At 39.8% G+C, this 23734-nt stretch overlaps 2 protein-coding genes across 2 annotated transcripts in view; one reads left to right on the plus strand and one right to left on the minus strand.

The window, feature by feature from the left end:
• Positions 1-64: 64 nt before the first annotated feature.
• On the plus strand, positions 65-14671 carry MBOAT4 (membrane bound ghrelin O-acyltransferase MBOAT4). Its single transcript, XM_074275366.1, has 3 exons — positions 65-1902; positions 7089-7313; positions 10360-14671. The coding sequence occupies exons 1-3, from the start codon at positions 1784-1786 to the stop codon at positions 11318-11320; spliced, it is 1305 nt and encodes a 434-aa protein (XP_074131467.1). The 5' UTR covers positions 65-1783; the 3' UTR covers positions 11321-14671.
• Positions 13989-23734, minus strand: part of LEPROTL1 (leptin receptor overlapping transcript like 1) — a 24429-nt gene continuing 14683 nt past the window's right edge. Inside the window, exons 2-4 of the mRNA XM_074275368.1 lie at positions 19277-19352; positions 17353-17539; positions 13989-16458 (exon numbers count right to left, since the gene is read on the minus strand). Of these exons, the coding sequence (XP_074131469.1) occupies positions 16342-16458; positions 17353-17539; positions 19277-19352 (380 nt within the window). The 3' untranslated portion in view covers positions 13989-16341. The remainder of the gene's footprint in view (positions 16459-17352; positions 17540-19276; positions 19353-23734) is intronic.

The raw sequence follows: 23734 nt of genomic DNA on the forward strand, positions 1-23734 counted from the left end.
CCCAGAAGGGCGGGGCCCGTCTTGAGCTCTTGACCCACTTCGCCGAGCGCGATCTAGTGCTTCTGAATGCGGAGGATGCGCACAGGCGGCAATCCCTCCCCCCGAGACATCCTCTTCGGTGCCTCATTTTCCCTCCTGTCCCATCAGCAGTCCCTCCGGCTCTAATCTCGAGACCCTCAGGAGGTCCTTCGGCTGACCCGGGGGTCGCTACCCTCGCTGCCTCAGTTTCCCCTTAGCCCCAGCGCCTCCCGGTTCCTGAGGCTCCTCCTTGGGGAGGAGCCAAGTTCTACAGTCCAGAGCCCGGTAGACCCTAAGTGGGCTCCACCCTTCTCTGCCTTAGTTTCTCTTCTTTCCCTCCCCCAAGGTCAAGGGGCATTGAGCAACTGACCAGGCAGCTCACCCTCCGGTTGCTAGCCACCGGTGCGCCCCCTTCCCGGGAGCCTCATACTCTCGGGTCCCTCCCAGTTCCAGACCTAGGGTCCCATTGTCTCACCACTTCCTTGGAGGTGTCCACTGATAAAGTCACGGGGTTCTCCGGAAGAGAGAGGACCAATGACAAAGCAGAGTCCTCGGTGCCACCGGAGCTCTCAAGGGTGCGCCCCTGTGTTCTAACGCAGCCGAGCTTTGCCCTCGCAGTCAGCCAGGAGCAGAAACGGATTCCTGCCTTCTTTTCCCCAGGCCTTAACCAGAGAGGAGACAGACGGCACAAGGCTTTCTGCTTTTGAGAAGCACACAATCTGGCCTTAAAGTGGAAGTCTTAGTTTTCTGTGCCTGTGGCCGTTGCTTTAATAATAATCTATCTTTAGCTTACTGCTTTCATAAAATGCTTTCTTAGTGATCTTGAAAACCAAGGAATGAATGGGGAGTCAATCGATAAATGGGCGCTGAGCTAAAAGGACTGGGTTGATAGGGATGCACCTCCTCCGGATGGGGAAATAAGACTCAAGTAGCGCTAAGGGGAACTGGGAGGCACACGTTCCCACATCCTCCAAGTTTGGTGTCTGGCTCTCTCAGTTGTTAGCAGCCTCGCATCTAGACTCGGGACTGGAGTTTAGATTCTGGTTAGTTTCCTCGCTCCCTAGGTGATCTTGACAAGGTACCTCTCTTACAAAAGAGCTTCCATTTCCGTCTGTCCAACATGGAGCTAGCCTTGGTCCTGATGCTACACTTCTGCTACCACTTGTGACTTTCTTGCTTACACTGCATAGCCTAATTCCCTCATCTTCCTCATCTCACGGTAGCAAAGCCATCCAGAGCTTCATTTTACCAGGGAGGAAATGAGTCCAGGCAGAAGGATGTACTCACACACTAAGGCCACTATTTTGTTTCAATGTCACAGAGTTTTATATTTCCCTTGGTGTGCTCCCCGATCCCATCTCCTTCCCAAATCTTCTTCCTGGACTACTTTCCCTTTTCTAAGTATATACTCCATATCTTATGAGTTGTGTCCCTATGGAAAGTTTTTTCCAATAGAGAGCACTTTTATTTTAACCCAGTGATGGAAATATGTCGGTGTACTTACTGGAAAGACAAATAAAGCAGTGTTTGCAACGAATACAGCTGACAGCTGCTGAAAACAGCCAGGTGCTTTCCCCCTCTTTCCCCATTCTTGAGATGTTCCAGTCTCCCAAGTGCAGAAAACCCTACTGAGACTGCTTATCTCCACTACTCCAGCCTGGCTCCAAACCATATAAAACACCCTGACACTGAGACTAGGGGTTGCTCAATTGTGGTGAGGCAAGAAGAAGAGACTAAAGCACCTGGCCAATTTCCCCAGTTCCCAATGGATGGCCTACCGCTGTTTTACTTTCATCCTGTGACCTTTTACCAAGGGGTTGCTTTTCCCTTTGCTCTTCTTTTTAATTTTCTCTGTGCTATGGATTCTTTCTCCATCACTGCCCGGTAAGTTTGGAAGTTTCTTTTGTTTTTATCTTTGTGAAGGCTTTAACCACCAACCGGGCGGATAACTTTAGGTGAATCCCCTCTCCTGTTGGGCCGGGTGATCTCTTGAGGTCTCTTCCAGCTGTAATCTATGACATATAAAGTAGGTTGTGGAGCTTTGAGATTTGGAACCATCCCCAGCAATAACAAGAGAACATCTGTGTTAACAAGGAAGCTGGCAGGCTTTTGTAGCAGATGGGAAAGATGACATTCATTGCACAATTTCCTAAATGCCATCCTGCCTTCTTTCTACCTCCTACTCCAATCTAGGTTCAAGTGATTCTCATTCAAAGGCCTTGTCCCATATAGATGCACTCAATTTAAGGGAGTGGCCCTCCAACTGCCTGTCAAAGTCTAGATTTTTTTTTAATTTCTTGCACACAGTGGGTGATTTCAAAAGTGTGTATTAAATTGAATTATAATGAGTACTTCGAGCAGAAGAGCTAAGTACATAATTAGACTCAGCTCCTTGGTATAGGGACTATTTTTGCCTTTTGTTTGCTATTCCTGGCACCTGGCCTAGTGCCTGACACACACTGTTTTTTAATGCTTGTTGACTTTTTGAACATGCTTAGGGAAAAGATCATCAGATCTGAGATTTTGGGCTGGAAGAGATGTTGGAGACCGTAAAATCCAGTCCCCACTCCTAGAAGAAATTGAGACCTAGAAAGGGAAAGTTAGTTTCTCCACATCACTAGTAACAAGATGGAAGTTGAGGAACATCCCCAAGGGGCACCTTTGTGGGGTGTGTACATTGTTTTTCTAAATCAGATCATAATTTAGATAGACTTCAGGGATCTGTGATGGATCCCCTTCTGAAACCCATAGATCTTTTATTCTGCAGATCTTCACTCCTTAGCTGAACTGTTTAGAGGCTCTTTGTCTATCGGGTTTTCTGAGACACACTTGCTCTCATTTGTAACTCAACTGATTTCCTCTGACTCTAAGGGTCTGGAACTTTGCCTTTCTGTAGTGACTCCCTCCCTTATTCCTTCCCTATGATAGCCTTAGAAGACAGTCTTCAAGAATTGCAATGGCACAAAGACCCACCACCCAGTGTCTGTGGCCCCCCAATAGCAGTTTGAATGGGGCTTCTTTGTGCTGTGTCTTGGGAAGTCTAACATGAGACTTGATTGGTTTCTCCTACCCTTTATTAATACCTACATTTGGAGCCAAAGAAAGGCCTGTTCATGTGAGTGACTGTGGCAAACCAGCATTTTTGCACTGAGAAGGAAAGGAAGACCCAGGCACAAGACTGACCATGTCCAGATGAGTTTATTAAAGGCCACTCTTTACAGCCAGCTTGGAGGAAGGAGTGCTGTGACTTTCAAGTCTAACTAAATTAGAGTAATAAGGTGGCAGGTCACATCTATGTAGTGGCCTTTCAGCCTGCCCCTTCTGCATAGGAAAAGGCCTATCTCTGGCCTGTTTGGGGATTCCTCCTTGTTTTTCAGAGGCTTTAGGATTATAATTGTCAGGAGGGAATAATAGCATCTATGTAGCACTTCAAAATTTGCAACACAATATAGATATTGGAGAAGGAAATGGCAAACCACTCCATTACTTTTGCAAGAAAACCCTAAATGGAGCCACAGACATGACTGTAAACAAAATATGTGTGTATATATTCAGTTGATCCTCACAACAATCCTGGAAGGCAGGTGCTATCATCACCCACATTTTCTATATCAGCAAATTGATATATAAGTGAAGTGACTTGCTCAGGCTCACCCACATTGGAAATACTTGAGGCTAGGCTTCCTGAGCCCAGGCTCAGCATTCAGACTGGAGGAGGAAGTGGGAGGGGGTAACATAAATTTCTTTTTATTTCAAGTGCAAAGTGCCATATTAAAGAGGGCACTGTAGAAGACTGAAAAACTAACATTTTGGACTCTTTGTACTAAATTGTGTCTTCAGTGGTTAAAGTTAGCTGTTTGTCCTTCATTCTCAAAGAGGACCACAGACATCAGGAAGATGACTTGCAAATGAATTGGATTTAAATGAGCAGGGTTGTGCAAAGTCATCAACCTCACTTTGTCCTTCAGAGACAGTTGGATCCAGTGGCAAGATAGATCAGAATGACTGGAGATGACCCTGCTCAAATTGGCAATTAAAACATGAAGAAGCGTGAGATTAAAAAAAAGCCCAAATCCCATACTGTGTAGCTGGCACCGCCTAGCTGTCTTTTGAATGAAGCTCCCCTGAAGTGTTCAAGGAAGGAATATGGCAATGTATGAATGTTCTGGCCTCAGGGCCAGCACTTCAGGCTTCCATTCCTGCAGGGTCCCCTCTCAGTCAACAACTTAAAGAAACAACTTAAAGCTTGCTCTCCACAGACACTGAATGCAAAAGCATTCACATAGGTAGGAGACAATCAGTTAAAGAGATAGTCACATGAGGAATGTGTAAGAATGACATAGGGTCTTGCAGGTAGATATCTCAGAAGCTCCAATTGCTAGCAAGTCAGATAGGAATTCTTGATACAAGACATTTTCTAAGTCATAAGTCACAGACGTCAATAACTTGAAAGCATTTCCATAGCCATCTAATCTGATTCATAGCCCCAAAGATTAGTTATCTGGTCTTTTCCTAAAAAAATTGATGGTGGTAATGAGAACTTCTAATGGAGTAATGAGCTACTGCCCATATTTCTTGGAATAGTCTAATTCCATTTTGAGATAGTTCTAATTATTAGTAAGTTCTTGCATCTCTGTAACTTCCACCCATCACTGATATTTCTGCCCTCTGGAGCCAAGAAGACCGGCTTGAATCCCTTTCGCCCAGACTAACCCTTATAAAAGGCTGTCATATTCCCTCTACGAATCTCTTTCAGGCTAACTATTCCCAATTCAACCAATACATATTTGGCATTGTCTGGAGATCCTTCACCATCTTGGTTGATTTTTCATTGTACTCCCCAGTTTATCAGTATCCTTCTGAAAATATAATGTATGGTGTTCCAGATGTAATGTGTGATAGGGTGGAAAGACACAATGGGACTGTCCATACCCTCACCCTAAAAGCACTCCTCCCACATCTATCATCTCCTTTCCACTGAGATCTAGATGTCAATCTTCTGGAATTATTTCATTGACCAATTCTTAAGTCTTTCAAAGATGCTTTCCTTTACAATATTGTGGTCAAGGCATATAGTTATTCTCTTGGTTTTGCTCACTTCATTCTATTCAGTTTATATAAATTAGTCCAGGTTACTTGATTTCATTCCTATAGTCATTTTTTATGGTGTAACAATATTCCATTATATTTATATTGTATAATTTGTTCAGTTTTCCTTATTTGATGAGCATCAACTTTGTTTCTTTCCTATAAACAAAAATACTTTTATAAATATTTTTTTGTACAGATTTTATTTTATCTTTATTTTTATGTCTTTGGGGTCTAAATTTATTAGTAGAATGGTTCAAAGAGGATACATAATTTAGTGACTTTGCATATTTTCAAATTATTTTCCACAGTAATTGTATAACTTCCACCAACAGTGCATCAGTCAATTGCCATTTTTTTTTAAATCTTTGCTCATATTATGGATATGAGGTGAAAGCTCAAAGTTATTTTAAATTATATTTAATTTTAATTATTTGCAACATTTTTCATATTGTTGCTGATAGCTTGTATTTCTACTTTTGAGAACTGATCATTCATTTCTTTAGATCTGTTAGTTAATGCCTCTTGTTCTTATATATTTCAATTTCTTACATATCTCAGATATAAGTCTTTTATTGGAGGAATATGCTATGAAGATTTCCCTCCTTCTCCCTAGTCCCACTCCAGTTCATTGCTTCTATTCTAGATTAATTTTGTTTGTAAAGAAAATTTTTGGTTTGATGTAACAATTATGCTTTTATCTCCTGTGACACTTTTTTTTTTTTGGTCAAGAATTCTTCTCTTCATGTTGTGGGAATATTTTCTCTCCTGTTACTCCAACTTTATAGTGAATTATTTCATTCTTTGTATCCCCATATTGGGTATATAGTAGATGCTTAATAAATGTTTATTGCTTGAAACATTGTTGCTATGCCTCAATTTGTGATTTGTGGTTCCCAAGTTTATAGTTCACTAAACTCTCTTCTCAGCTCCAAGCTCTTAACTCTAGATACATATTAGACATTTCCTAGCTGGTCTCAAGCATTAACTGTGGGATGCTTGGATAAATTCCTTAAATGCCATATACCCAGTTTCATCTGTAAAATTGGGATAATAGCTCCTCCCTCTGAGGATTGTGACAATTAAATAATGTTTGTAGAGCACTTTACAAATCTTAGAATGTTATATAAATGCTGTCCTTGTGTTCTGTTGGTATCTTAATCACATTAAAAAAAATCTCTTCCCAAGTCCACCTTTCCTCTAAACTGCCCTATTTATTCTGAAAGCAACTCCATTTTTCCTATCACCCATATTCTCAAGTCTTCCCTTTCTCTTGACCCCAGGTAGCCAATCCCTTTCCAAATCTTGTTTCTTTGAAGCATCTTGAGTATTCATGCCTTTCTTGTCTGTTTCCCCCAATAAGTCTGCCTTGGACTTTTGCAATAGCCTTCGGATTGGTGTCCCAGCCTTTTCTCCTTTGCAGCTTATTATCTACTCATCTGTCAGTGGTTTTTCCAGAAACACAGGGCTGACCATGTCACTTCTCTGCTTTAAAAACTCCAGTGGATCCTTAGTGGGACTGCTAGGTGGTGCTACGGTAGATAAAGTGCCAGGCCTGGGGTCTGAAAGACTTCTGGCGTTCAAATCTGCACTCAGACACTTAACTAGCTGTATGATTCTGGGCAAGGCACTTAAATCCGCTCTGCTTCAGTTTCTTCATCCATAAACCAAGAATAATAATAGTGCTTACTTCCCAGAGTTGTGAGGATCAAATGAAATATTTGTAGAGTGCTTTGTAAATCTCACAGTGCTTAAATGCTATTTAAAAAAATGATTGTTGTTATTGTTATTAAGTGCCTTGTCCTGGGTCTTATGGCTAGTATCTGGGGCAGGATTTGAACTCTAGACTCTAGTGCTTTACCTACTGTACCTAGCCATCCAAAGGAGACCACCTATGGTGGGCCTGTCTTGAGTGGAATCCCAGGCTCCATCCTCACGAGACTCCTACAGATCAGAATATCAGGGACTCTCTCTTGTTCCAGATACATCTTTCTCCTTGTGGGAGGCTGCCTGCTCGCCTGGATGGCCATGGCCCAGTACTCAGTGCTGCTCTTCACCCCTGCTGTCTGTGCTGTGGCCCTCTTCCAGTCCGTGAGTCCAGAGAAGGTTCACCGCTGGACACTCTCCTTCCAGATGACTTGGCAAACCTTTTGCCACCTGGGACTACATTACACCGAGTACTACCTTCAAGAACCTCCTTGCATGAGGTAAAGGAGAGCCTCACTCAGCCCATCAGTCTGGCAGCACCATCAGTTACAGGGACTGTCCATGGAGCTATCTCTGTAATCTTCCCACAGTCGTGTACTTCCTTTTTTATTCCTGCCTGTTCTCAGCCAATACTCCAGGGAGACCAATTTACCTCGAGAATAGCAAAGCTGGCTGAGAGAGGTAGCTGTGGAGAACAGAGCCAAAAATAGGAATTATTTCCTGCATGGGGGCAGGAGAAGCCAGGAGTGGAGCTCATGATGGGAGAAAGTGAAGGAAGCCTGTCCCAGGACATCTTGAGTTTTCCCTGCTGCTGAAGGACTGAGAGAGGAAGGATGGTGCAAGAAGATAGGCTAAAAGCCAGGGATGTGACAGCTGTGAGGAAAAGAAAGCATACTTTGAGATGGAGCTGTCATCACACCCAGGACCTTGGGGGCAAAGACCACACTGCCCTGCCCTAGTTATGGCTCAGAGAGGGAGATACTAAGACTGCAGAGTGGGGGAGGAGTGGAGTGTGTCTGGGCTGTTATCAGATGATCTAGGTAGGAAGCAGAAAAACAAACTACTCAGGAAAACCAGGGCCGGAGTTTGGAGCTGGGTTGCTGGGGGAAGATGAAGAGAATAGCAATGGCATCCATTTGGTCAAAGTCCTCCTTTTTTTTTTTTTTTTTTTTTTTAATTTTTTTTATTATATATATATATATATTTTATAATATTATCCCTTGTATTCATTTTTCCAAATTACCCCCCCTCCCTTATTCCCTCCCCCCGACGACAGGCAATACCATACATTTTACATGTGTTACAATATAGTCTAAGTACAATACATGTGTGTGAATATCATTTTCTTGTTGCACAATAAACATTAGAATCCGAAGGTACATGCAACCCTGGGCAGACAGATATTAGTGCTAACAATTTACATTCCCCTCCCAGTGTTTCTTCTCTGGGTGTATCTACCTCTGTCCATCATTGATCAACTGGAAGTGAGTTGGATCTTCTTTATGTTGAAGATTTCCACTTCCATCAGAATACATCCTCATACAGTATCGTTGTTGAAGTATACAGTGATCTTCTGGTTCTGCTCATTTCACTCAGCATCAGTTGATTTAAGTCTCTCCAACCCTCTCTGTATTCCTCCTGCTGGTCATTTCTTACTGAGCAATAATATTCCATAACTTTCATATACCACAATTTACCCAACCATTCTCCAACTGATGGACATCCATTCATCTTCCAGTTTCTAGCTACAACAAAAAGAGCTGCCACAAACATTTTGGCACATATATGTCTCTTTCCGCTCTTTAGTATTTCTTTGGGATATAATCCCAGTAGTAGCGCTGCTGGGTTCAAAGGGTATGCACAGTTTGATAACTTTTTGGGCATAATTCCAGATTGCTCTCCAGAATGGCTGGATTCTTTCAACAACTCCACCAGCAATGTATTAGTGTCCCAATTTCCCCACATCCCCTCCAACATTTGTCATTATTTGTTCCTGTCATCTTAGCCAATCTGACAGGTGTGTAGTGGTATCTCAGAGTGGTCTTAATTTGCATTTCTCTGATCAGTAGTGATTTGGAACACTCATGTGAGTGGATATAGTTTCAATTTCTTCCTCTGAGAATTGTCTGTTCATATCCTTTGACCATTTATCAATTGGAGAATGGTTTGGTTTCTTATAAATTATGGTCAGTTCTCTATATATTTTGGAAATGAGACCTTTGTCAGAACCTTTGTTTTTAAAAATATTTTCCCAATTTGTTACTTCCCTTCTAATCTTGTTTGCATTAGTATTATTTGTACAGAAACTTTTTAGTTTGATGTAATCAAAATCTTCTATTTTGTGATCAATAATGATCTCTAGTTCTCCTCTGGTCATAAATTCCTTCCTCCTCCACAAGTCTGAGAGGTAGATTATCCTCTGTTCCTCTAATCTATTTATTATCTCCCTCTTTATGCCTAAATCATGGACCCATTTTGATCTTATCTTGGTATATGGTGTTCAAAGTCCTCCTTTTTAAGAGAAACAGCTAGACTTTTGTAGTTCAATCTACATGCACACAGGTGGGAACTGGAGAGAAGCTGAAGAACCAGCTCCAACCCTATGACAACCTGGCCTTCCCATTTTCAGAGTGAATGACTATAATTTCCACTAATTACTCTCACAACCACCAAGTTCAGGAGATCACCCTATTCTATAGATCATGAAACTAGGAAAGGAAGGGCTTGGTCATATGCCCAGTGAATGATGTTTATATGCTGAGAAGGAATCAATAAGTCAACCAACAAGCATTTATTAAGAGCTTACTGTATACTTAGTAGTGTGCTAGAATATTAGAAGTAAATCCTACATCAGAACCATACACACTTCATAATAAAGCACATTTAACCAATTTTTTTTTTTTTCAGCTCCATTTTAATTTCTGGGATGACAACCCAGGAAGGAACACACTGTTTTTATTTACCAAACACAATGGTTTTTTGTACAATTATACAGCTTCTATCCATTTTGTTTACCAACTGATGGTTTTTAGTTTTGTTTAGAAATCTCTCAGTTGTTTCCTAAATATTCTAAATGTAAACATATTTCTAAAGATATGTGGTTACCAAAATCCAGGAAAATATAGAGGGGGAAAAAATCTCTGTATGCAGATGAGTGAAGTGGCTTTATTCATATCTTGTCCAAGTTGAAGTACCTGGAGGGCCAATCTTTCGTATCAAATACTGGGCAAGAACTCTCCAAAGCCTGGTTCTTGACCCAGTCTTGACCAGCCAACATCTGGCCCTGAAATCTAAAGATACCAATTGCTTAGGTGGCCTAGAGGGAGTTCAGGATATTTTTCAGCATCAGTCACTCAGGATTTGCCACACATCCCGTTAATAAACAGCAAATGGATGAAAGCCCCAAGTTTCAGATATCCATCCTGCTTTCAGTTGTGTGTTCCAAAGAGACAGGGCTCATCTTGCCTCTTTAAAGATGTTAGTTCATGCTTGGAGGCAATGATGAGAAAAAAAATTTCCCCAGTTTGATTTCTCCATCTCTTTCAGGTTCTGTATCACCCTTTCTTCCCTCATGCTCCTGACCCAGAGAATCACTTGGCTGTCTCTAGACATCTGTGAAGGGAAAGTGGTGGTGAAGGAAGCCTGGAGAGGCCCCTGCGTCCTGTCATTCTGTAGCTACCTCCTCTTCTTCCCGGCACTTCTGGGCGGCCCTTTGTGTTCCTTTAAGAGGTTTCAGGCTCAGGTGAGTCGGCCAGAGTCACTGTGGAGGCCACTGTACCTTGGCTCTATCACCAGGAGGGGCCTGCTGTTCCTGGGGCTGCAGCTGCTGAAAACCTTGGTGAGGGGAATGCTCAGGGCAAGTACCAGCTTGGCCAACTGCCACCGATTTGGCTGTGTCTATGTCATGTGGACCATGGCTGTGCTCTTCAAACTGACCTATTACTCTCACTGGATGCTGGATGAAGCGCTCCTCTGGGTAGCAGGCTTTGGGCTGGACTCCAGAGCTCCCCTCCACAGCGAGGGAGATGTTTCAGACACAGACATTTGGACCTTGGAGACAACTCACAGGCTCTCCCTGTTCACCAGGACTTGGAACCAGAGCACCACCAAGTGGCTCCGGAGGCTTGTATTTGAGCAGGCTAAGGCCTGGCCACTGCTGCAGACATTCGCCTTCTCTGCCTGGTGGCATGGGCTCCATCCAGGTCAGGTCTTTGGTTTCCTATGCTGGGCACTGATGGTGGAAGCTGACTACCTGATCCATAGCCGCGCTAATGTGCTGATCAGGTCCTGGCCAGGAAAGCTGCTCTACAGGATCACCTCCTGGGCCTACACGCAGCTTATCATTGCCTACATCCTACTGGCAGTGGAGCTTAGAAGCGTCTCTGCACTCAGGCTACTGGGGGCTTCCTATAACAGCCTCTTCCCCCTGGGGTACTGTTTGTTTCTTGCTCTATTAGCAAGGAATAAAAAGCAAGCAGGAACCTCACCAGCCTCTTTCACCCAATGAACTGGGTTCTGCCTTGGTGCTGGGGTCCTTGCTCTGTGGGGTATTATGGCCTCATTGAGGATCATTCAGGACATTTTGATCAGAGACAAGTGACAAGACAGAGTATCAAAGGAAGAGCTACTGTAGTAGGTTCAGTGAGGATGACCAAAAGCAGATCTGGAAGGAAAAATAGAGAAGTACTCAGAACTGAAACAAGCAGAATAGTAGCAGCAAAGGTGTAGGAAAGGCACACAAGCATGACATGTGGCTTGGGAAATGACATGTGAATTGCTGATTTGGGGCAGGCCTCTGCAAGATCTTCACTGAAGGAAGGAAGGTAGGTCTATCTGGTTAAGGTGTGTTGAAGTCTCAGTCCTTTCTCACTTTCATAGCCTGTAGGACACTCTATTCTACTTTGCTTACTCACATCACCTCCCACCTTAGTCTTCCTCCTCACCTCACCCCTCTCACCATCTTTGGTAGCTTCTCAACTTGTGGAGGTGGTGGGCTTTGGTGGATTATATATGGGATCACTCTAGAGTCTGACTGTCCTTAGAATAGAAACCAGGGAGACAGAAGCCCTCCTAACAAATACAACACTTTTTCATAGATAGGAGGCTTTATCTTTCCTTGTTCTTTTGAGTTGGTATAGTTTCTTACTAGATGAGCTCTGAGAATGTTTTCACCTCTAAAATGTTTATTATGACTTGTTTGAATACAACGTAATTTTTAAAATATGAGGAGCCTTAATATATTTACACACACATATACACAAAAAGATAAGTGATAAGAGCCAGTAATAACATTGTTTGGCAATATGACAGATTAAATGAGCTTATGGGGGCTGGTTTAGGAACCAGACTATCTATCATAATGTTGATTCTATGGAAAGATGTTATAAATTCCCAACACTCCATTTCATCTTGAAATAGCTTTTTCATAACTCGGGACTTGATGGCTTCTGTTTTGGAAGTTTTCATTTCTGTGGGCCTTTTTAAAAATGAGGAAGGTCTGAATAAATCGTGGCACATGAATGTAATGAAATATTGCTACAGGGTCAGAATTCAGAAAAGCGTGAGAGGCCTTTCTATACTGAAGCAGCTACCTAAGTGGAAGGAAATAATATACACAAAAATATGACAAGTAGGATGGTTTCAGAAAATCCTGGGAAGATTTAGATGAATTGAAGCAAAATGAAGTAAGAGGAACAGGAGAATATTGTACACAATAATAGTGATGATGTAATAATAATCAATTGTGAAAGATTCAGCTACTCTGATCAAGACAAGGAACGATTCAAAACAATTCAAAACAATGATGAAAAAATCCACTTCCAGAGAGACAAACGATGAACTCTGAATGCAGGATGAAGCATATATTTTTTTACTTTATTTTTTTTGGGATATTTTGGTCTGCATTGTTTTACAACATAGCTAATATGGAAGTGTTTTACATTCTTCATATGTATAATTGATATATTGCTTGCCTTCTCAAGGAGGGATGGGAAGGAGAAAAAGAATTTGAAACAAAATAAAATATTTTTAAAATGATTACTGAAAAATTTTTACATGTAACTGGTAAATAACAAAATTAATATATTTTAAATGACAACAAAGTAAATAAAGAGAACAAATGAATCAATCCTGGTTTAATTATAAGGATGAAGCCCACCCTACAGGAAAGTTGAGAATATTTATCTCCTTTATTTCAGGGCAGAGGGGAATCCCGGACTCTGAGTAAAAAACATAACATAGACCACGGGATACATTTAATAATATTAATTGGTATTGCTGAACTATTTTCCTATCTCTTAAAATCTTTGTTGGATTTTTTAAAAAATGGTTTATTATTTTGTAGAAGAAGACATCAATCTTCATACAACTTTCTTATATGTTGCTTTTCTTACTTTTGTTCTAGGGGATGTTCTGAGATTCTGTGTATCCCACAATAAAGTACATGATTAGATGTTAAATAAGGTGCCCTAATAAAGTTATCTGGATGGTCAGACCTTTTCATCCAGGGGGCCTCAAAGTGAACTAAACAGTTTGATTTTTTTTTTTTTTTAAATATTCCCAACAAAGACTGAAACAACATGTGAAAAACACCATACTATTGAAAATGTGGAATTTCATGGATTGTTTAGATCTGCAACAGAATGCATACTTGACCTAAGAGTAGTGCTTGTATTTATAATGCTAATGCATATAATTTTTCAGACTAGAGAAATAGTCCTTTGATGTTTGTTTAAACAAAGTTTAAAAAAAAAAAAAACAGTACTAGGAGCACTATGCCATAAAAATATGACCTTAAAAATATTTGCAGCAATTTTACAATAAAAAGGCCTTGAGATCAAGTTCTGAGATGGCTCTGAGCCCTGCCTTTTGTGACTCAATTGCAAACATGGTTAGGCAAAATGTCATTTCCTGACCTTATCAGCCCCCTTTCACTAATGCCTCACATCAGGGAGTCTCAACCATGAGAAAGGAACATTTGTTACCATGGTTTCAGTTTTAATTTTGGAAACAAAACTGCGCTGCAAGGTTACCATTAGCTAGGCAGCCATGCTACCAATATGTCATGTGCTTCTTTAACTCTTTAATTTCCTTAAGACTAGAAGCACCTCAGAAATGAAAAACAGAACGTCGCATGTATTTGCTAAAATAAAAAAATAAAAAATCCCACAAGCAAAAACAAGAACTTAAAATCTTTATTGTTTTGTCATCAAAAGTTTTCCCTCTCTTGGACAGCAATGCTCTATCAATGCATATTTTATGGAAAAGCCACATGTTAAGTATCTTAGTCTAGAAATCAGAGGTGGCAGCAGCACTATATTAAGCCTAGTGAGCAAGCTCTGAGATACAATGCTGCTGCCCCCACTGCCATTAGTATATAAGAAGTGTGTGCAGCAGGTAGAAAAAAGAGGTATGGCCAAGGAAATAAAACAGGAGGGAGCTATGAGCCACCCTGACATCACCTAAGAGGAAGAACAACAGAAAATGGGAAAGTTTCATAGACTGGGTGGGGGAGATCACAAGGCATGGCAAGTTCTCAATCACATCCACAGTTGTCTAATGCATATTTACTCAGCATTCTTGGACTAGTATGGGTCAGAGACATTTTAACATTGTAGGTAATTTTCAGCCCCACTGAAGAGGCAGGGGGCCACAATGAAGAGGGGGTAGGGAGTCACATAAAAACTTGCTAGGTACACAGTACTCTCAGTCAGTGTCCCTATGATCTTGTTATTCATTTCCAAGCCAGAAAAACAATGCAAGGTGATTTTATACATCTATAGGAATAAGCTGAACACGTCCAACATCTGTTCCCACTTCCTTCAGGAATAAACTTGATAAAAAAAAAAAAAAAAGCAAATAGTAACTATCATGATCATTCACCATTGTCTAAGAATGAACTCATTTTTATGTATATACATCAGTACAGTGAGTAATCAAAACCAACAAAAAAAGGTCTAACAGAATAGTTGATGATGAATCTCAAAGTTTTTCAAGAGTTCAATTTAACAATTATTATGTGCCTAGTATACTAAGGCATCAAATACATCAAAAGGTATAAATCTCTCTCTCTGTGTCTCTCTTTCTCTGGCCCACATACACAATGTGATCAAGCTCAGTTAAGAATGAGATATGCAGCTGAGCATCTTGTGGGTTAGGTTTCTGTCTAAAATGGCAATAGAGGCAGCCAATGACATTATATGAATTGAATACACAACAAAATGAATACTTAAGGAAGGGGCAAGTCTGACAGGGTGGCTATCAGACTGCTGAGAGGTAAGCCAGAAACTTGTCTTAAATATTAAGTTACATGTGACCTAACATTACAGAACACTAACTACAATTGTCATCGACTAAACATGAAGATTATTAACATGAGAGCTGCAAGACTGACAAATCACTTGGGAAATCATTTCAAGACTTGCAAAGAGAAAAAATGTAATGCTTTGACTGCACAGGATGGCAATCCTGGTCATTTAGTATTATTTAAACTACATTTGAAAAGTTATTTTTAGTTAAGATATACTATGTATAAAATAAATTTTAAAAGGGACATGGGAGAGGGAGGGCTTTCTTTTCTAGATGCTGCAAACATAAAACTTTTTATCATCAGTAGTGCCATAAACATCCATCTTACCTAGAGTAAAACATGAAAGGCTGCTGACAAGATCAAAAATCTTACATATAAATAGAAACAGGCCTTTAAAAATGGAATTGCAACACTGGTTGCTCCCCACAATGTAGCTCAATCTATTTATAACCACAAGAAATACAAATAAAAACCAGGCATAAAAGATCTCTTTTATCACATCTCCAGCATAGAAGTTCAATGAGGAAATAATTAAAGGAGCAACAAACACTCCTTCTGAGTAACTCCAAAAATAATTTTTCATGACTCAAACATCTGTCATGGGTAGAACCCCCAACCTGGGCCTGACCACTAAGACTTATCAGTCCCACTGAGGTACGGCTGGCTGTGGATTCTTCGGCACCTGCCATGTTTTCTTCCACTTGTGCCATCATCAACATGGCTATTCAGCAATGGGAACCGTCATCCCGTCTGAACAAGCACGTCATTTGTATAACACAGGAGCTATTTAGGAATTGAAGATGATTTCTGGAGATTAAGCTGGACCTAGATTCCAGGACTGTGGCCTGTTGGAAGGCAGGTATTACTTTCGCATACTCAAGTGGTGCTTTATTCCATTAAAATGGGGACAGGGGCATGGCCAATGGAGCTAACACTGAACAGGGACAACACTTAAGATGGACGTCCCAACTCAGCAGGGCTCCATGAAAAGCAGAGGAGTCCATCCTAGCTTTAAAAAAACAAAAGTTTGTGAACCCTTTAGCAAGTCACTGTGGAAATGCTCTCCCACCCAGCAGCAGCGAGAAGAGTCTGTCCCCAGAAGACCAGCCACCCGGGACCTGCTCGACCGTCTCCTCTTCTCTTCCAGCTTCTGGATGGCATGGACGGCCACCAAATGACAAGAGGTCCGCGTTAGGAGAGTCTGGTAATCAAGTTCCTTCTTACCACTGCTGCCAGCTGAAGTCATCATTGCTGCCAAAGACCAAGAAAAACCCGAGGATTGTTGCAAAGATGACCGTATTGCCTGTGAGAACCAGGGCACAAGCACCCCACTCAATCTGGGGAGAGAAGAGAACCGAGTTACTTCCTTCACGAAGCCAGCAAGCTTGGACACCTGCGACCACAACCGCTCCTTGGTCCTTGGGCCCTGCTCAAAAACACTTGGGTAGTTGTTGGGAAAAGGGGGTCTGATAGCTGCTCTCATTTGGTTTTGGTCTCGTGAAGATGACTGGACTTGGGAATGGATAATGGTTCCTGTTTCTGCTTCTAAAGGCATTTGCTTTAACTCATGTTTTGCTAAGAAAAACTTGTATTTTTGGGCAGGCTGCTCACAATGTATTCAAGGACTAAATGAGGGGAGAAACTGGGAGAGCCAGGACAAGGAATATGTGTAGGGAAGTCTACTTGTCTTGGGAGTCAGGATGAAACCTGAGTTCAATTCTGCTGACTCTTCCTAACTAGCTACCCTGTGTACTCCCACTTCTTACCCTCTTCCAGCTTTACTTTTTTCATCTGTAAATTGAGAAGAATAGTATCTGCAGTATCTATCTTACAGGAGGGCTGTGTGGATCACAAAACAATCATGCTTTTAAAGCATTCTGAAAACCTTGTACATTGGGAAAATGTAAGCTAGGAGAGGAAAGAATAAAAAGACTATCCTTGGGTAGCTTAATGGGGACATTAATAGTAGAATTCAGTCCTCCCTGAAGGAAGGCCTCTTCTTGATCATATTCTTCTCTGAAACCTCATTTGGGTAGAGGGGACACCTCTGGCTTTCAAATGCTATATTTGTGGTGCATCTTACTAAACTGGAAAGGCCTCAAGATGATCCCAGCAACAGGCTAATTAGCATAAAGTGGCTCCAAGGAATGAAATCTGGTTATGGTAATCCAGGAATAGTGGGTATGCATGCAATGGCATCCATCCATCTTTCTCAAATAAAACACACTTACCAGAAGTGCTCTGGCAAACACTATAGGAAGTCCGAAAGCAGAGACAACAATGCCAGTTGTGAGAAATATGGCGAGTTCCTTACAAGCATTGCTCATCGCATCTGTGTCATCCACTAATCTTCTTGCAATGCAATATGGAATAGGAGAAAGGATATAAAAAAACAGAACAAACAGGGGCCAGTACTGGCTGCAAAAAAAAAATAAAAAAAAAAATTGAATGAAGAAATCACACAAGCTTCTGCTTCAAAGCCATTCATTCCTCTTAAGTTATATAATAACGTTTATCTTTACAAAGAACCAGAACAATGACTTTCTTTAAAAGAGGCTTCTGTGTGCTACACACACTAGGTAAAGCTTGTTTAATCTTTCCAATGCTCCACAATCAGGATCACAATCAGGGAAGAGGTCTGCAACAATGCACTTTGCAGAAGGGGACACTGAGGTCCATCACCACACAACTCATAAATATCGGATGTGGCATCAGATGCTAGATCTCCAAACTTGAAGGCCAACATGCCTTGCTCATCTCAGCACATGACGCTGGATAAACCTCCCGGTTGGGTTTCCTAAGCCTACCTTCTTTCTGCTGAGGCAATTGGGGTTAAATGACTTGCCCAGGGTCACACAGCCAAGAAGTGTTAAATGTCTGAGGCCACATTTGAACTCAGGTCCTCCTTCAGGACTTCAGGGCTGGTGCTCTATCTACCTTCTTCTACAGTCTATAGCTAGGGCCAGAGCCATTTTCATTTGACTCTTGTGCTACCTATAATAAGGCCTTGGGGCTTCCTGCTGTACCAAGTAGAAACTCTTTTGATCTGGACCCACCTTCCCACCATACTCCTCAGAAATGTCTGTTGGAGTACAATCAATTCCTTCCTATGCCCCCTACCCTTTCTTGTCAACACCAAGTTGCTGCATTCATGCTGTTTCTCTTCCTCATCACCACCTTTCTGATTCTCCAGACTTCAGTTCTCTCTCCACAAAGTCTTACTTAACTTCCCAAGCTCCCAAAGAGATCTACTTTTTCCAAACTGTAGTATACTGTTACTAGTACTCTCCTCAGGAGTTAAACACACAGAGCCTGGCACCATCTACCCAAAAGATTATGGCATGGCTGCTTAGGAAATGCTATTTTATTTTCTGTCATTTCTTTGGTACAATGGACAGATTGCTGGCTGAGGAGACGGCTGTAGGAAAACCTAGAACCAACTTCCATGTCCAACTGTGTGATCCTGGTCAATCATTTCACCTCTGAGTGATCCAGAATCTCAGATTAAGTCCTAGAGCAGGAGCTGAGTCCTGTCAAAAGATTCTCATTGGCAGTTCACTATACTAATGAAATTATATGCCTAGTCCTTACAACACCTTCCTCAGCACCAAGCACCTAATGGGCAGCCAACCAATAACTGATTGAATGGATTCAATCATAGGAAACTCCTATGCAAATGAAGTTGCCTACCTTCATCCCCCCCCCCACCCCTTTCCACATCAAAGTGTCATTTCCATCACGACCAATATTTGATCATATGCAAATAAGGTGTGGAGAATAGGTGACACCTTATTTAGCTTTGACAGAGAAAGGTAACTGAATTCAGTCATCATTATTTTGATTGCAGCAAGGCTGGAATGGAAAAGCAGAGCCTCTGATCCCCATGCTGAGGTTTATAAGAATTTGGTGGTGACTCCTTTTGAGATCATTAAAACACCATTTTTTAAAAATTAATTTTATAATTATAATTTTTCTGACAGTACATATGCATGGGTAATTTTTTTTACAACATTATCCCTTGTACTCCCTTCTGTTCTGAATTTTCCCCTCCTTCCCTCCACCCCCTCCCTTAGATGGCAGGCAGTCCCATACATGTAAAACACTATTTTGTAAAGACAACCTTAACACAACCAAAGAGAAAATGTTCATACATACTTGTATAATGGAAGGGCACATCCAAGCATCAAAAACATTAGCCCAATCGCTCCACCAAAGGACAAACTGATCAGAGCTGCAAGGAAAACACACAAAATAGAAATGTTCATTCAATTAAATCACAGCTTCAATTAGTATTATTATATGGTTGAAAATACCTAGAAATATTATAAAAAGAAAACTTATAACTTTGTAAGTAAAAATTCTGCTTTTCTTTTTAAAAAGGGGGAGGGAACATTAAAATTAAGCCAACTCTGGAAATATCTCAATCACCTACTTTCCAACTAATGGTCTTTCGCAGTATTTTAAAAGATAAATATCAACTTTCAAAATATTCACATCATTTCCACCTCTTTTGTTTACTTTTTTACCCCAGTGATTTTTTTTTCCCTTTTGGTCTGATTTTTCTTGCACAACATGACAAATATGGAAGGATTGCATACATATAACCTACATCACAGTGCTTGCTCTCTTGGGGAGGGGAGAGGGATGAGAGTTAGGGGGAAAATTTGGAACAAAGTCTTACAAAAATGAATGGTGAAAATTATCTTTATAAATATTTGGGAAAATAAAATACTACAGAGAAAAAATAAATAAAAAATTTTAAATTCAAATCATATTATCACATTCTTCAATTTTGGTATTCTCTTCCAAACTCATTAAACTAAGAACCTGAGTATAACAAATTTTAATGTTCTAAATTAAGGTTATTTATAGACACCTGTGGAGTTTTCTTCATTAACTCGTATGTGGAAGAGGGAAGAAAGGAAAGGGAAGGCTCTGAGTAATGTATGTTTACCAAGTTATTGCCAAAAAGAAATACTTCTAAAAATTCACAGAGCAGAGCAGAAAATTCAGAAAGGATTCTAGATAACCTGGAGAGTTTTCAAAGCAATAGAGATTTAATTAGACATTTTTATATAAAAATAAGAGGAGAATGTTTTTTCTACTCTACTACAAATATAGAAATGTACTTTTTTTGGGGGGGTGTACTTAAAAGAGAACTAAAGACCAATATGACTAATGAATATTGATGAAAAATTTATTTAAAAAATGCCAACAAAAAACCTAGAACAATATATCCCCCAAAATATTTATAAGTGGGGTGTTTCAACATTAGGAAAACAATTAACATCACTAACATTAACAACCCCAACAATTATTATTTCTCACTAAAGATAATCCCTCTTTGTGTGGCCTGGACTACATTTTCTTTCTTTTTTTAAGAAAAATTATTTTATTTAAGAAAACAGAATAAGGAAAGAAAAAACAGAAAAGGAATCTGAAACAAAAAAAAAAAGTCATGTGTCCAGCAGAACATCAACGAGGATTCAAAATATATGGATTCAAACTATATAACAAATTATCAGTTCAAGAAAATATATATATTTGCAGAAGAAATTATATTTATGAGTTTTGGACTATATTTTCTATTGGCTCCTCTTTAAGATTCTTTGCCATAATTCAGGGACCTTCAATCCTTTCTTTCTTCATTGGTTCTTCCCATTTCTCCCTGCCTTCAAATATGGTGATGTTTCCCCACTCTTAAGGGGGAAAAAAAGGCCAAAAATAAATCTATTCTGATGATCTTTCTTCCCCTAACCAGATCTTGACTAAATGAATATAAGTAATATCATAGGACAAGTAGATTGCATGGTAGATAGAACATGGACCCTGGAGTCAGGAAGATCAGAATTCATATCAAGCCTTAGATACCTACTACTAGCTAGTTGATCCTGGGCAAGCTACTTAACCTGGACTGCCTTAAAAAAAAAAAAAAAAAAAAAAAAAAAAAAAAAAAAAAAAATCACATCAGGAGCCTCTTTGAAGTTATGAAGACAGTAATCCAATGATGGTTTTTACATGGATAATCACACATGTATCTCAAGAAGACTTAATTTCTTTAATGAAATATTGTTAGACTGGATTCAGCATGATGCCCTCTTATCAGATGATGGCTGATGGTGATTGGAAATATAATCCCCAACCACCAGATTTTACTGTCTGAAGATAAAGGGAAAAAGTTAACAAGTGTCTCATGGTGGAAAGTTTCTTGTATTCACAATCAATATTTGTGGATAATACTGAGTATCAGCACATTTATTAAAAGCGAATAGTATTTATTTGCAATATGCTTTAAGCTTAAAAAATGAGTACTTTTTATACAGATATATTTCATCTGATTTTCTTCATTGGTTTCATGAAAACTTGTTAGGCAAAATGAATCAACAGTGACCATAGTGACATTGTTTTACAATAAAATTTTAGCCAAATCCTAGGCTTTGGCTATGATATGTTAATTACAGCATTGGAAAAATGTGAGAAATGCTGAAAAGTTGGGTTTCCAGAGTTTTGCAAGCTTTTAGGTACTGTGGGATAGAAGATAACACTGACCAAGAGGTTTTCAGAATGTGAGAGGTTAAGGAAGGTTAAGATTCCACACAATTAAGTGATCACTAGAAGCCTTGAGCAAACAAGGAAATGGGGGAGGGGGGGGAGGAGAAAGGGATTGGAAGACACAGGTGGATATCAGGCCAATCATAAAATCTTGTGGGTTTTGAGAAAACCACAAATTTAAGATAATAGTTGATCCATTCCAAACTAGTTAGAGTCAATGACCTGACCTTGACCAAATCACTACTGTGCTTATTTAACAAGCTAATTGAATATTAAACAACACACTCTATAAGAAAAGTTTTCCTTCATTTTTGAACATGGGCTGTATAATGAGGGAAGGGGAACATGTTTATATATATTTAGGAGAAATATGTAGCTGACGTATCAGAAAGAATGTAACCTGGAAGAAATTGGACCAATCTGTTCTTTGAAGGGAGGGACTGTGCCAAAATAGCAAATTTAAAGGTTCTCCTACTTCTGCACGAAATGTTAAGACAATTCTTAAGATTCTTCTTTAATAAATTTTCCTTGATACCTGATTTTCAGTGTCAGGAGTTTATTTCTACCAAAATGATGTTGATTGGTGCATCTTTTACAGAGAATGGATATACAATTAGTCAATTAAACAATAAATATTTATTAAGGACCTATATATGGGCCACTATTCTAAGTGCTAAGGATACAAAAAGGACAAGCTCTGCCTTGAAAAAGCTTACAGTCTAATGAAATTGGGGGAGATAAAACTTGCAAGTTACTAGTTACAAACAAACTTTCTGACAGGATAAGTAAAAGATAACCAAAAGAGAAGGTACTAAAATTAAGAGGGTTTGGAGAAAGATGAGATCTTAATTGGAACTTAAAGGAATCCAGGTAAGCAGGTTAAGATATCAAGTAAAGTTGAGGAAGCAGGACATTTCAGGCTTGGGGGACAGCCTGAGAGAATGCCCAGAGCCAAGAGACAAAGTACCTTATTTGTGGAAGAGGCAAAAGACGTGTCAATGAATTGAAAAGTATTTGGTGAAGCATTATAAAGGTGAAGTAGACAGGGTTTGGCAATAGAGTGGATATGAGGTATATCTGATACCCATATAACCACAATAAAAGGTGGAGTAAATCTGCTAATCTTCTTATAAACTTGGCCACCTAAGCCTAGGAGAAAACTTAAAACTTAATATTTTGAACATCTAAAAACTACTGGGCCATTGAGCTGATCTTGCATGTAGGCAACAGTGACATGATCAAACCCTGTCATTGAAGAAAGCATATTTGACATATTTATCAGATTAAAGATAACAATTTGCGGAAATATAATAAAGCATTTTTTTATTTAACATTTTCTGTGCTTGCCACAAGTTTCAAGAAAAGCAAGAACTGCATCATTTAGATTTTATCTTCTTGTTCAGTTGTTTCAAATCCTGTCTTGTGACCTTGTGAGCTTAGGGTTTTCTTAGCAAAGACCATTAATTTCCTTCTCCACTGTCAAAGAGAGGTTAAACGATTTGCCTAAGGTGACTCAGCTAAGAAGTTTTGGAGGCAGAATTTAAACTCAGGGTTTCTAAACTAAGCTTAGCCCTCTATCTATTGCACGATCCTTGCTGCCCCTTAAAATTTTATCTTCAGAATTTGTTATGACAGTTCAAGTAAGTATTTTCTCATGGAGCATTCATAAAATGACTTAAAAACTGAGGAAAAATGATTATGAGTTTTATAATTACCAACATTATGTATATATATATATATATATATATATATATATATATATATATATATATATATATATATATGCCTATACTAACAATTTAGATCTCTCAGCTGCCTCTTCTGGATAGGAAATTAGTTGAACAATGCAGCTTGAAATGATTAATAAATTCTTTTTTCCCCTGAGGCAATTGGAGTTAAGTGACTTGCCCAGGATGTGAACAGCCAGGAAGTATCAAGTGTCATATTTGAACTCAGGTCCTCCTGAGTTCAGGGCTGGTGCTCTATCCACTACACCACCTAGCTGCCCTGATTAATAAAATTTTGACAACACTCTCTTGTGTATGATAAGTGAAGTGAATC

The sequence above is a fragment of the Sminthopsis crassicaudata genome, chromosome 6 (genome assembly GCF_048593235.1).
Source record: "Sminthopsis crassicaudata isolate SCR6 chromosome 6, ASM4859323v1, whole genome shotgun sequence".
Taxonomy (NCBI): domain Eukaryota; kingdom Metazoa; phylum Chordata; class Mammalia; order Dasyuromorphia; family Dasyuridae; genus Sminthopsis; species Sminthopsis crassicaudata.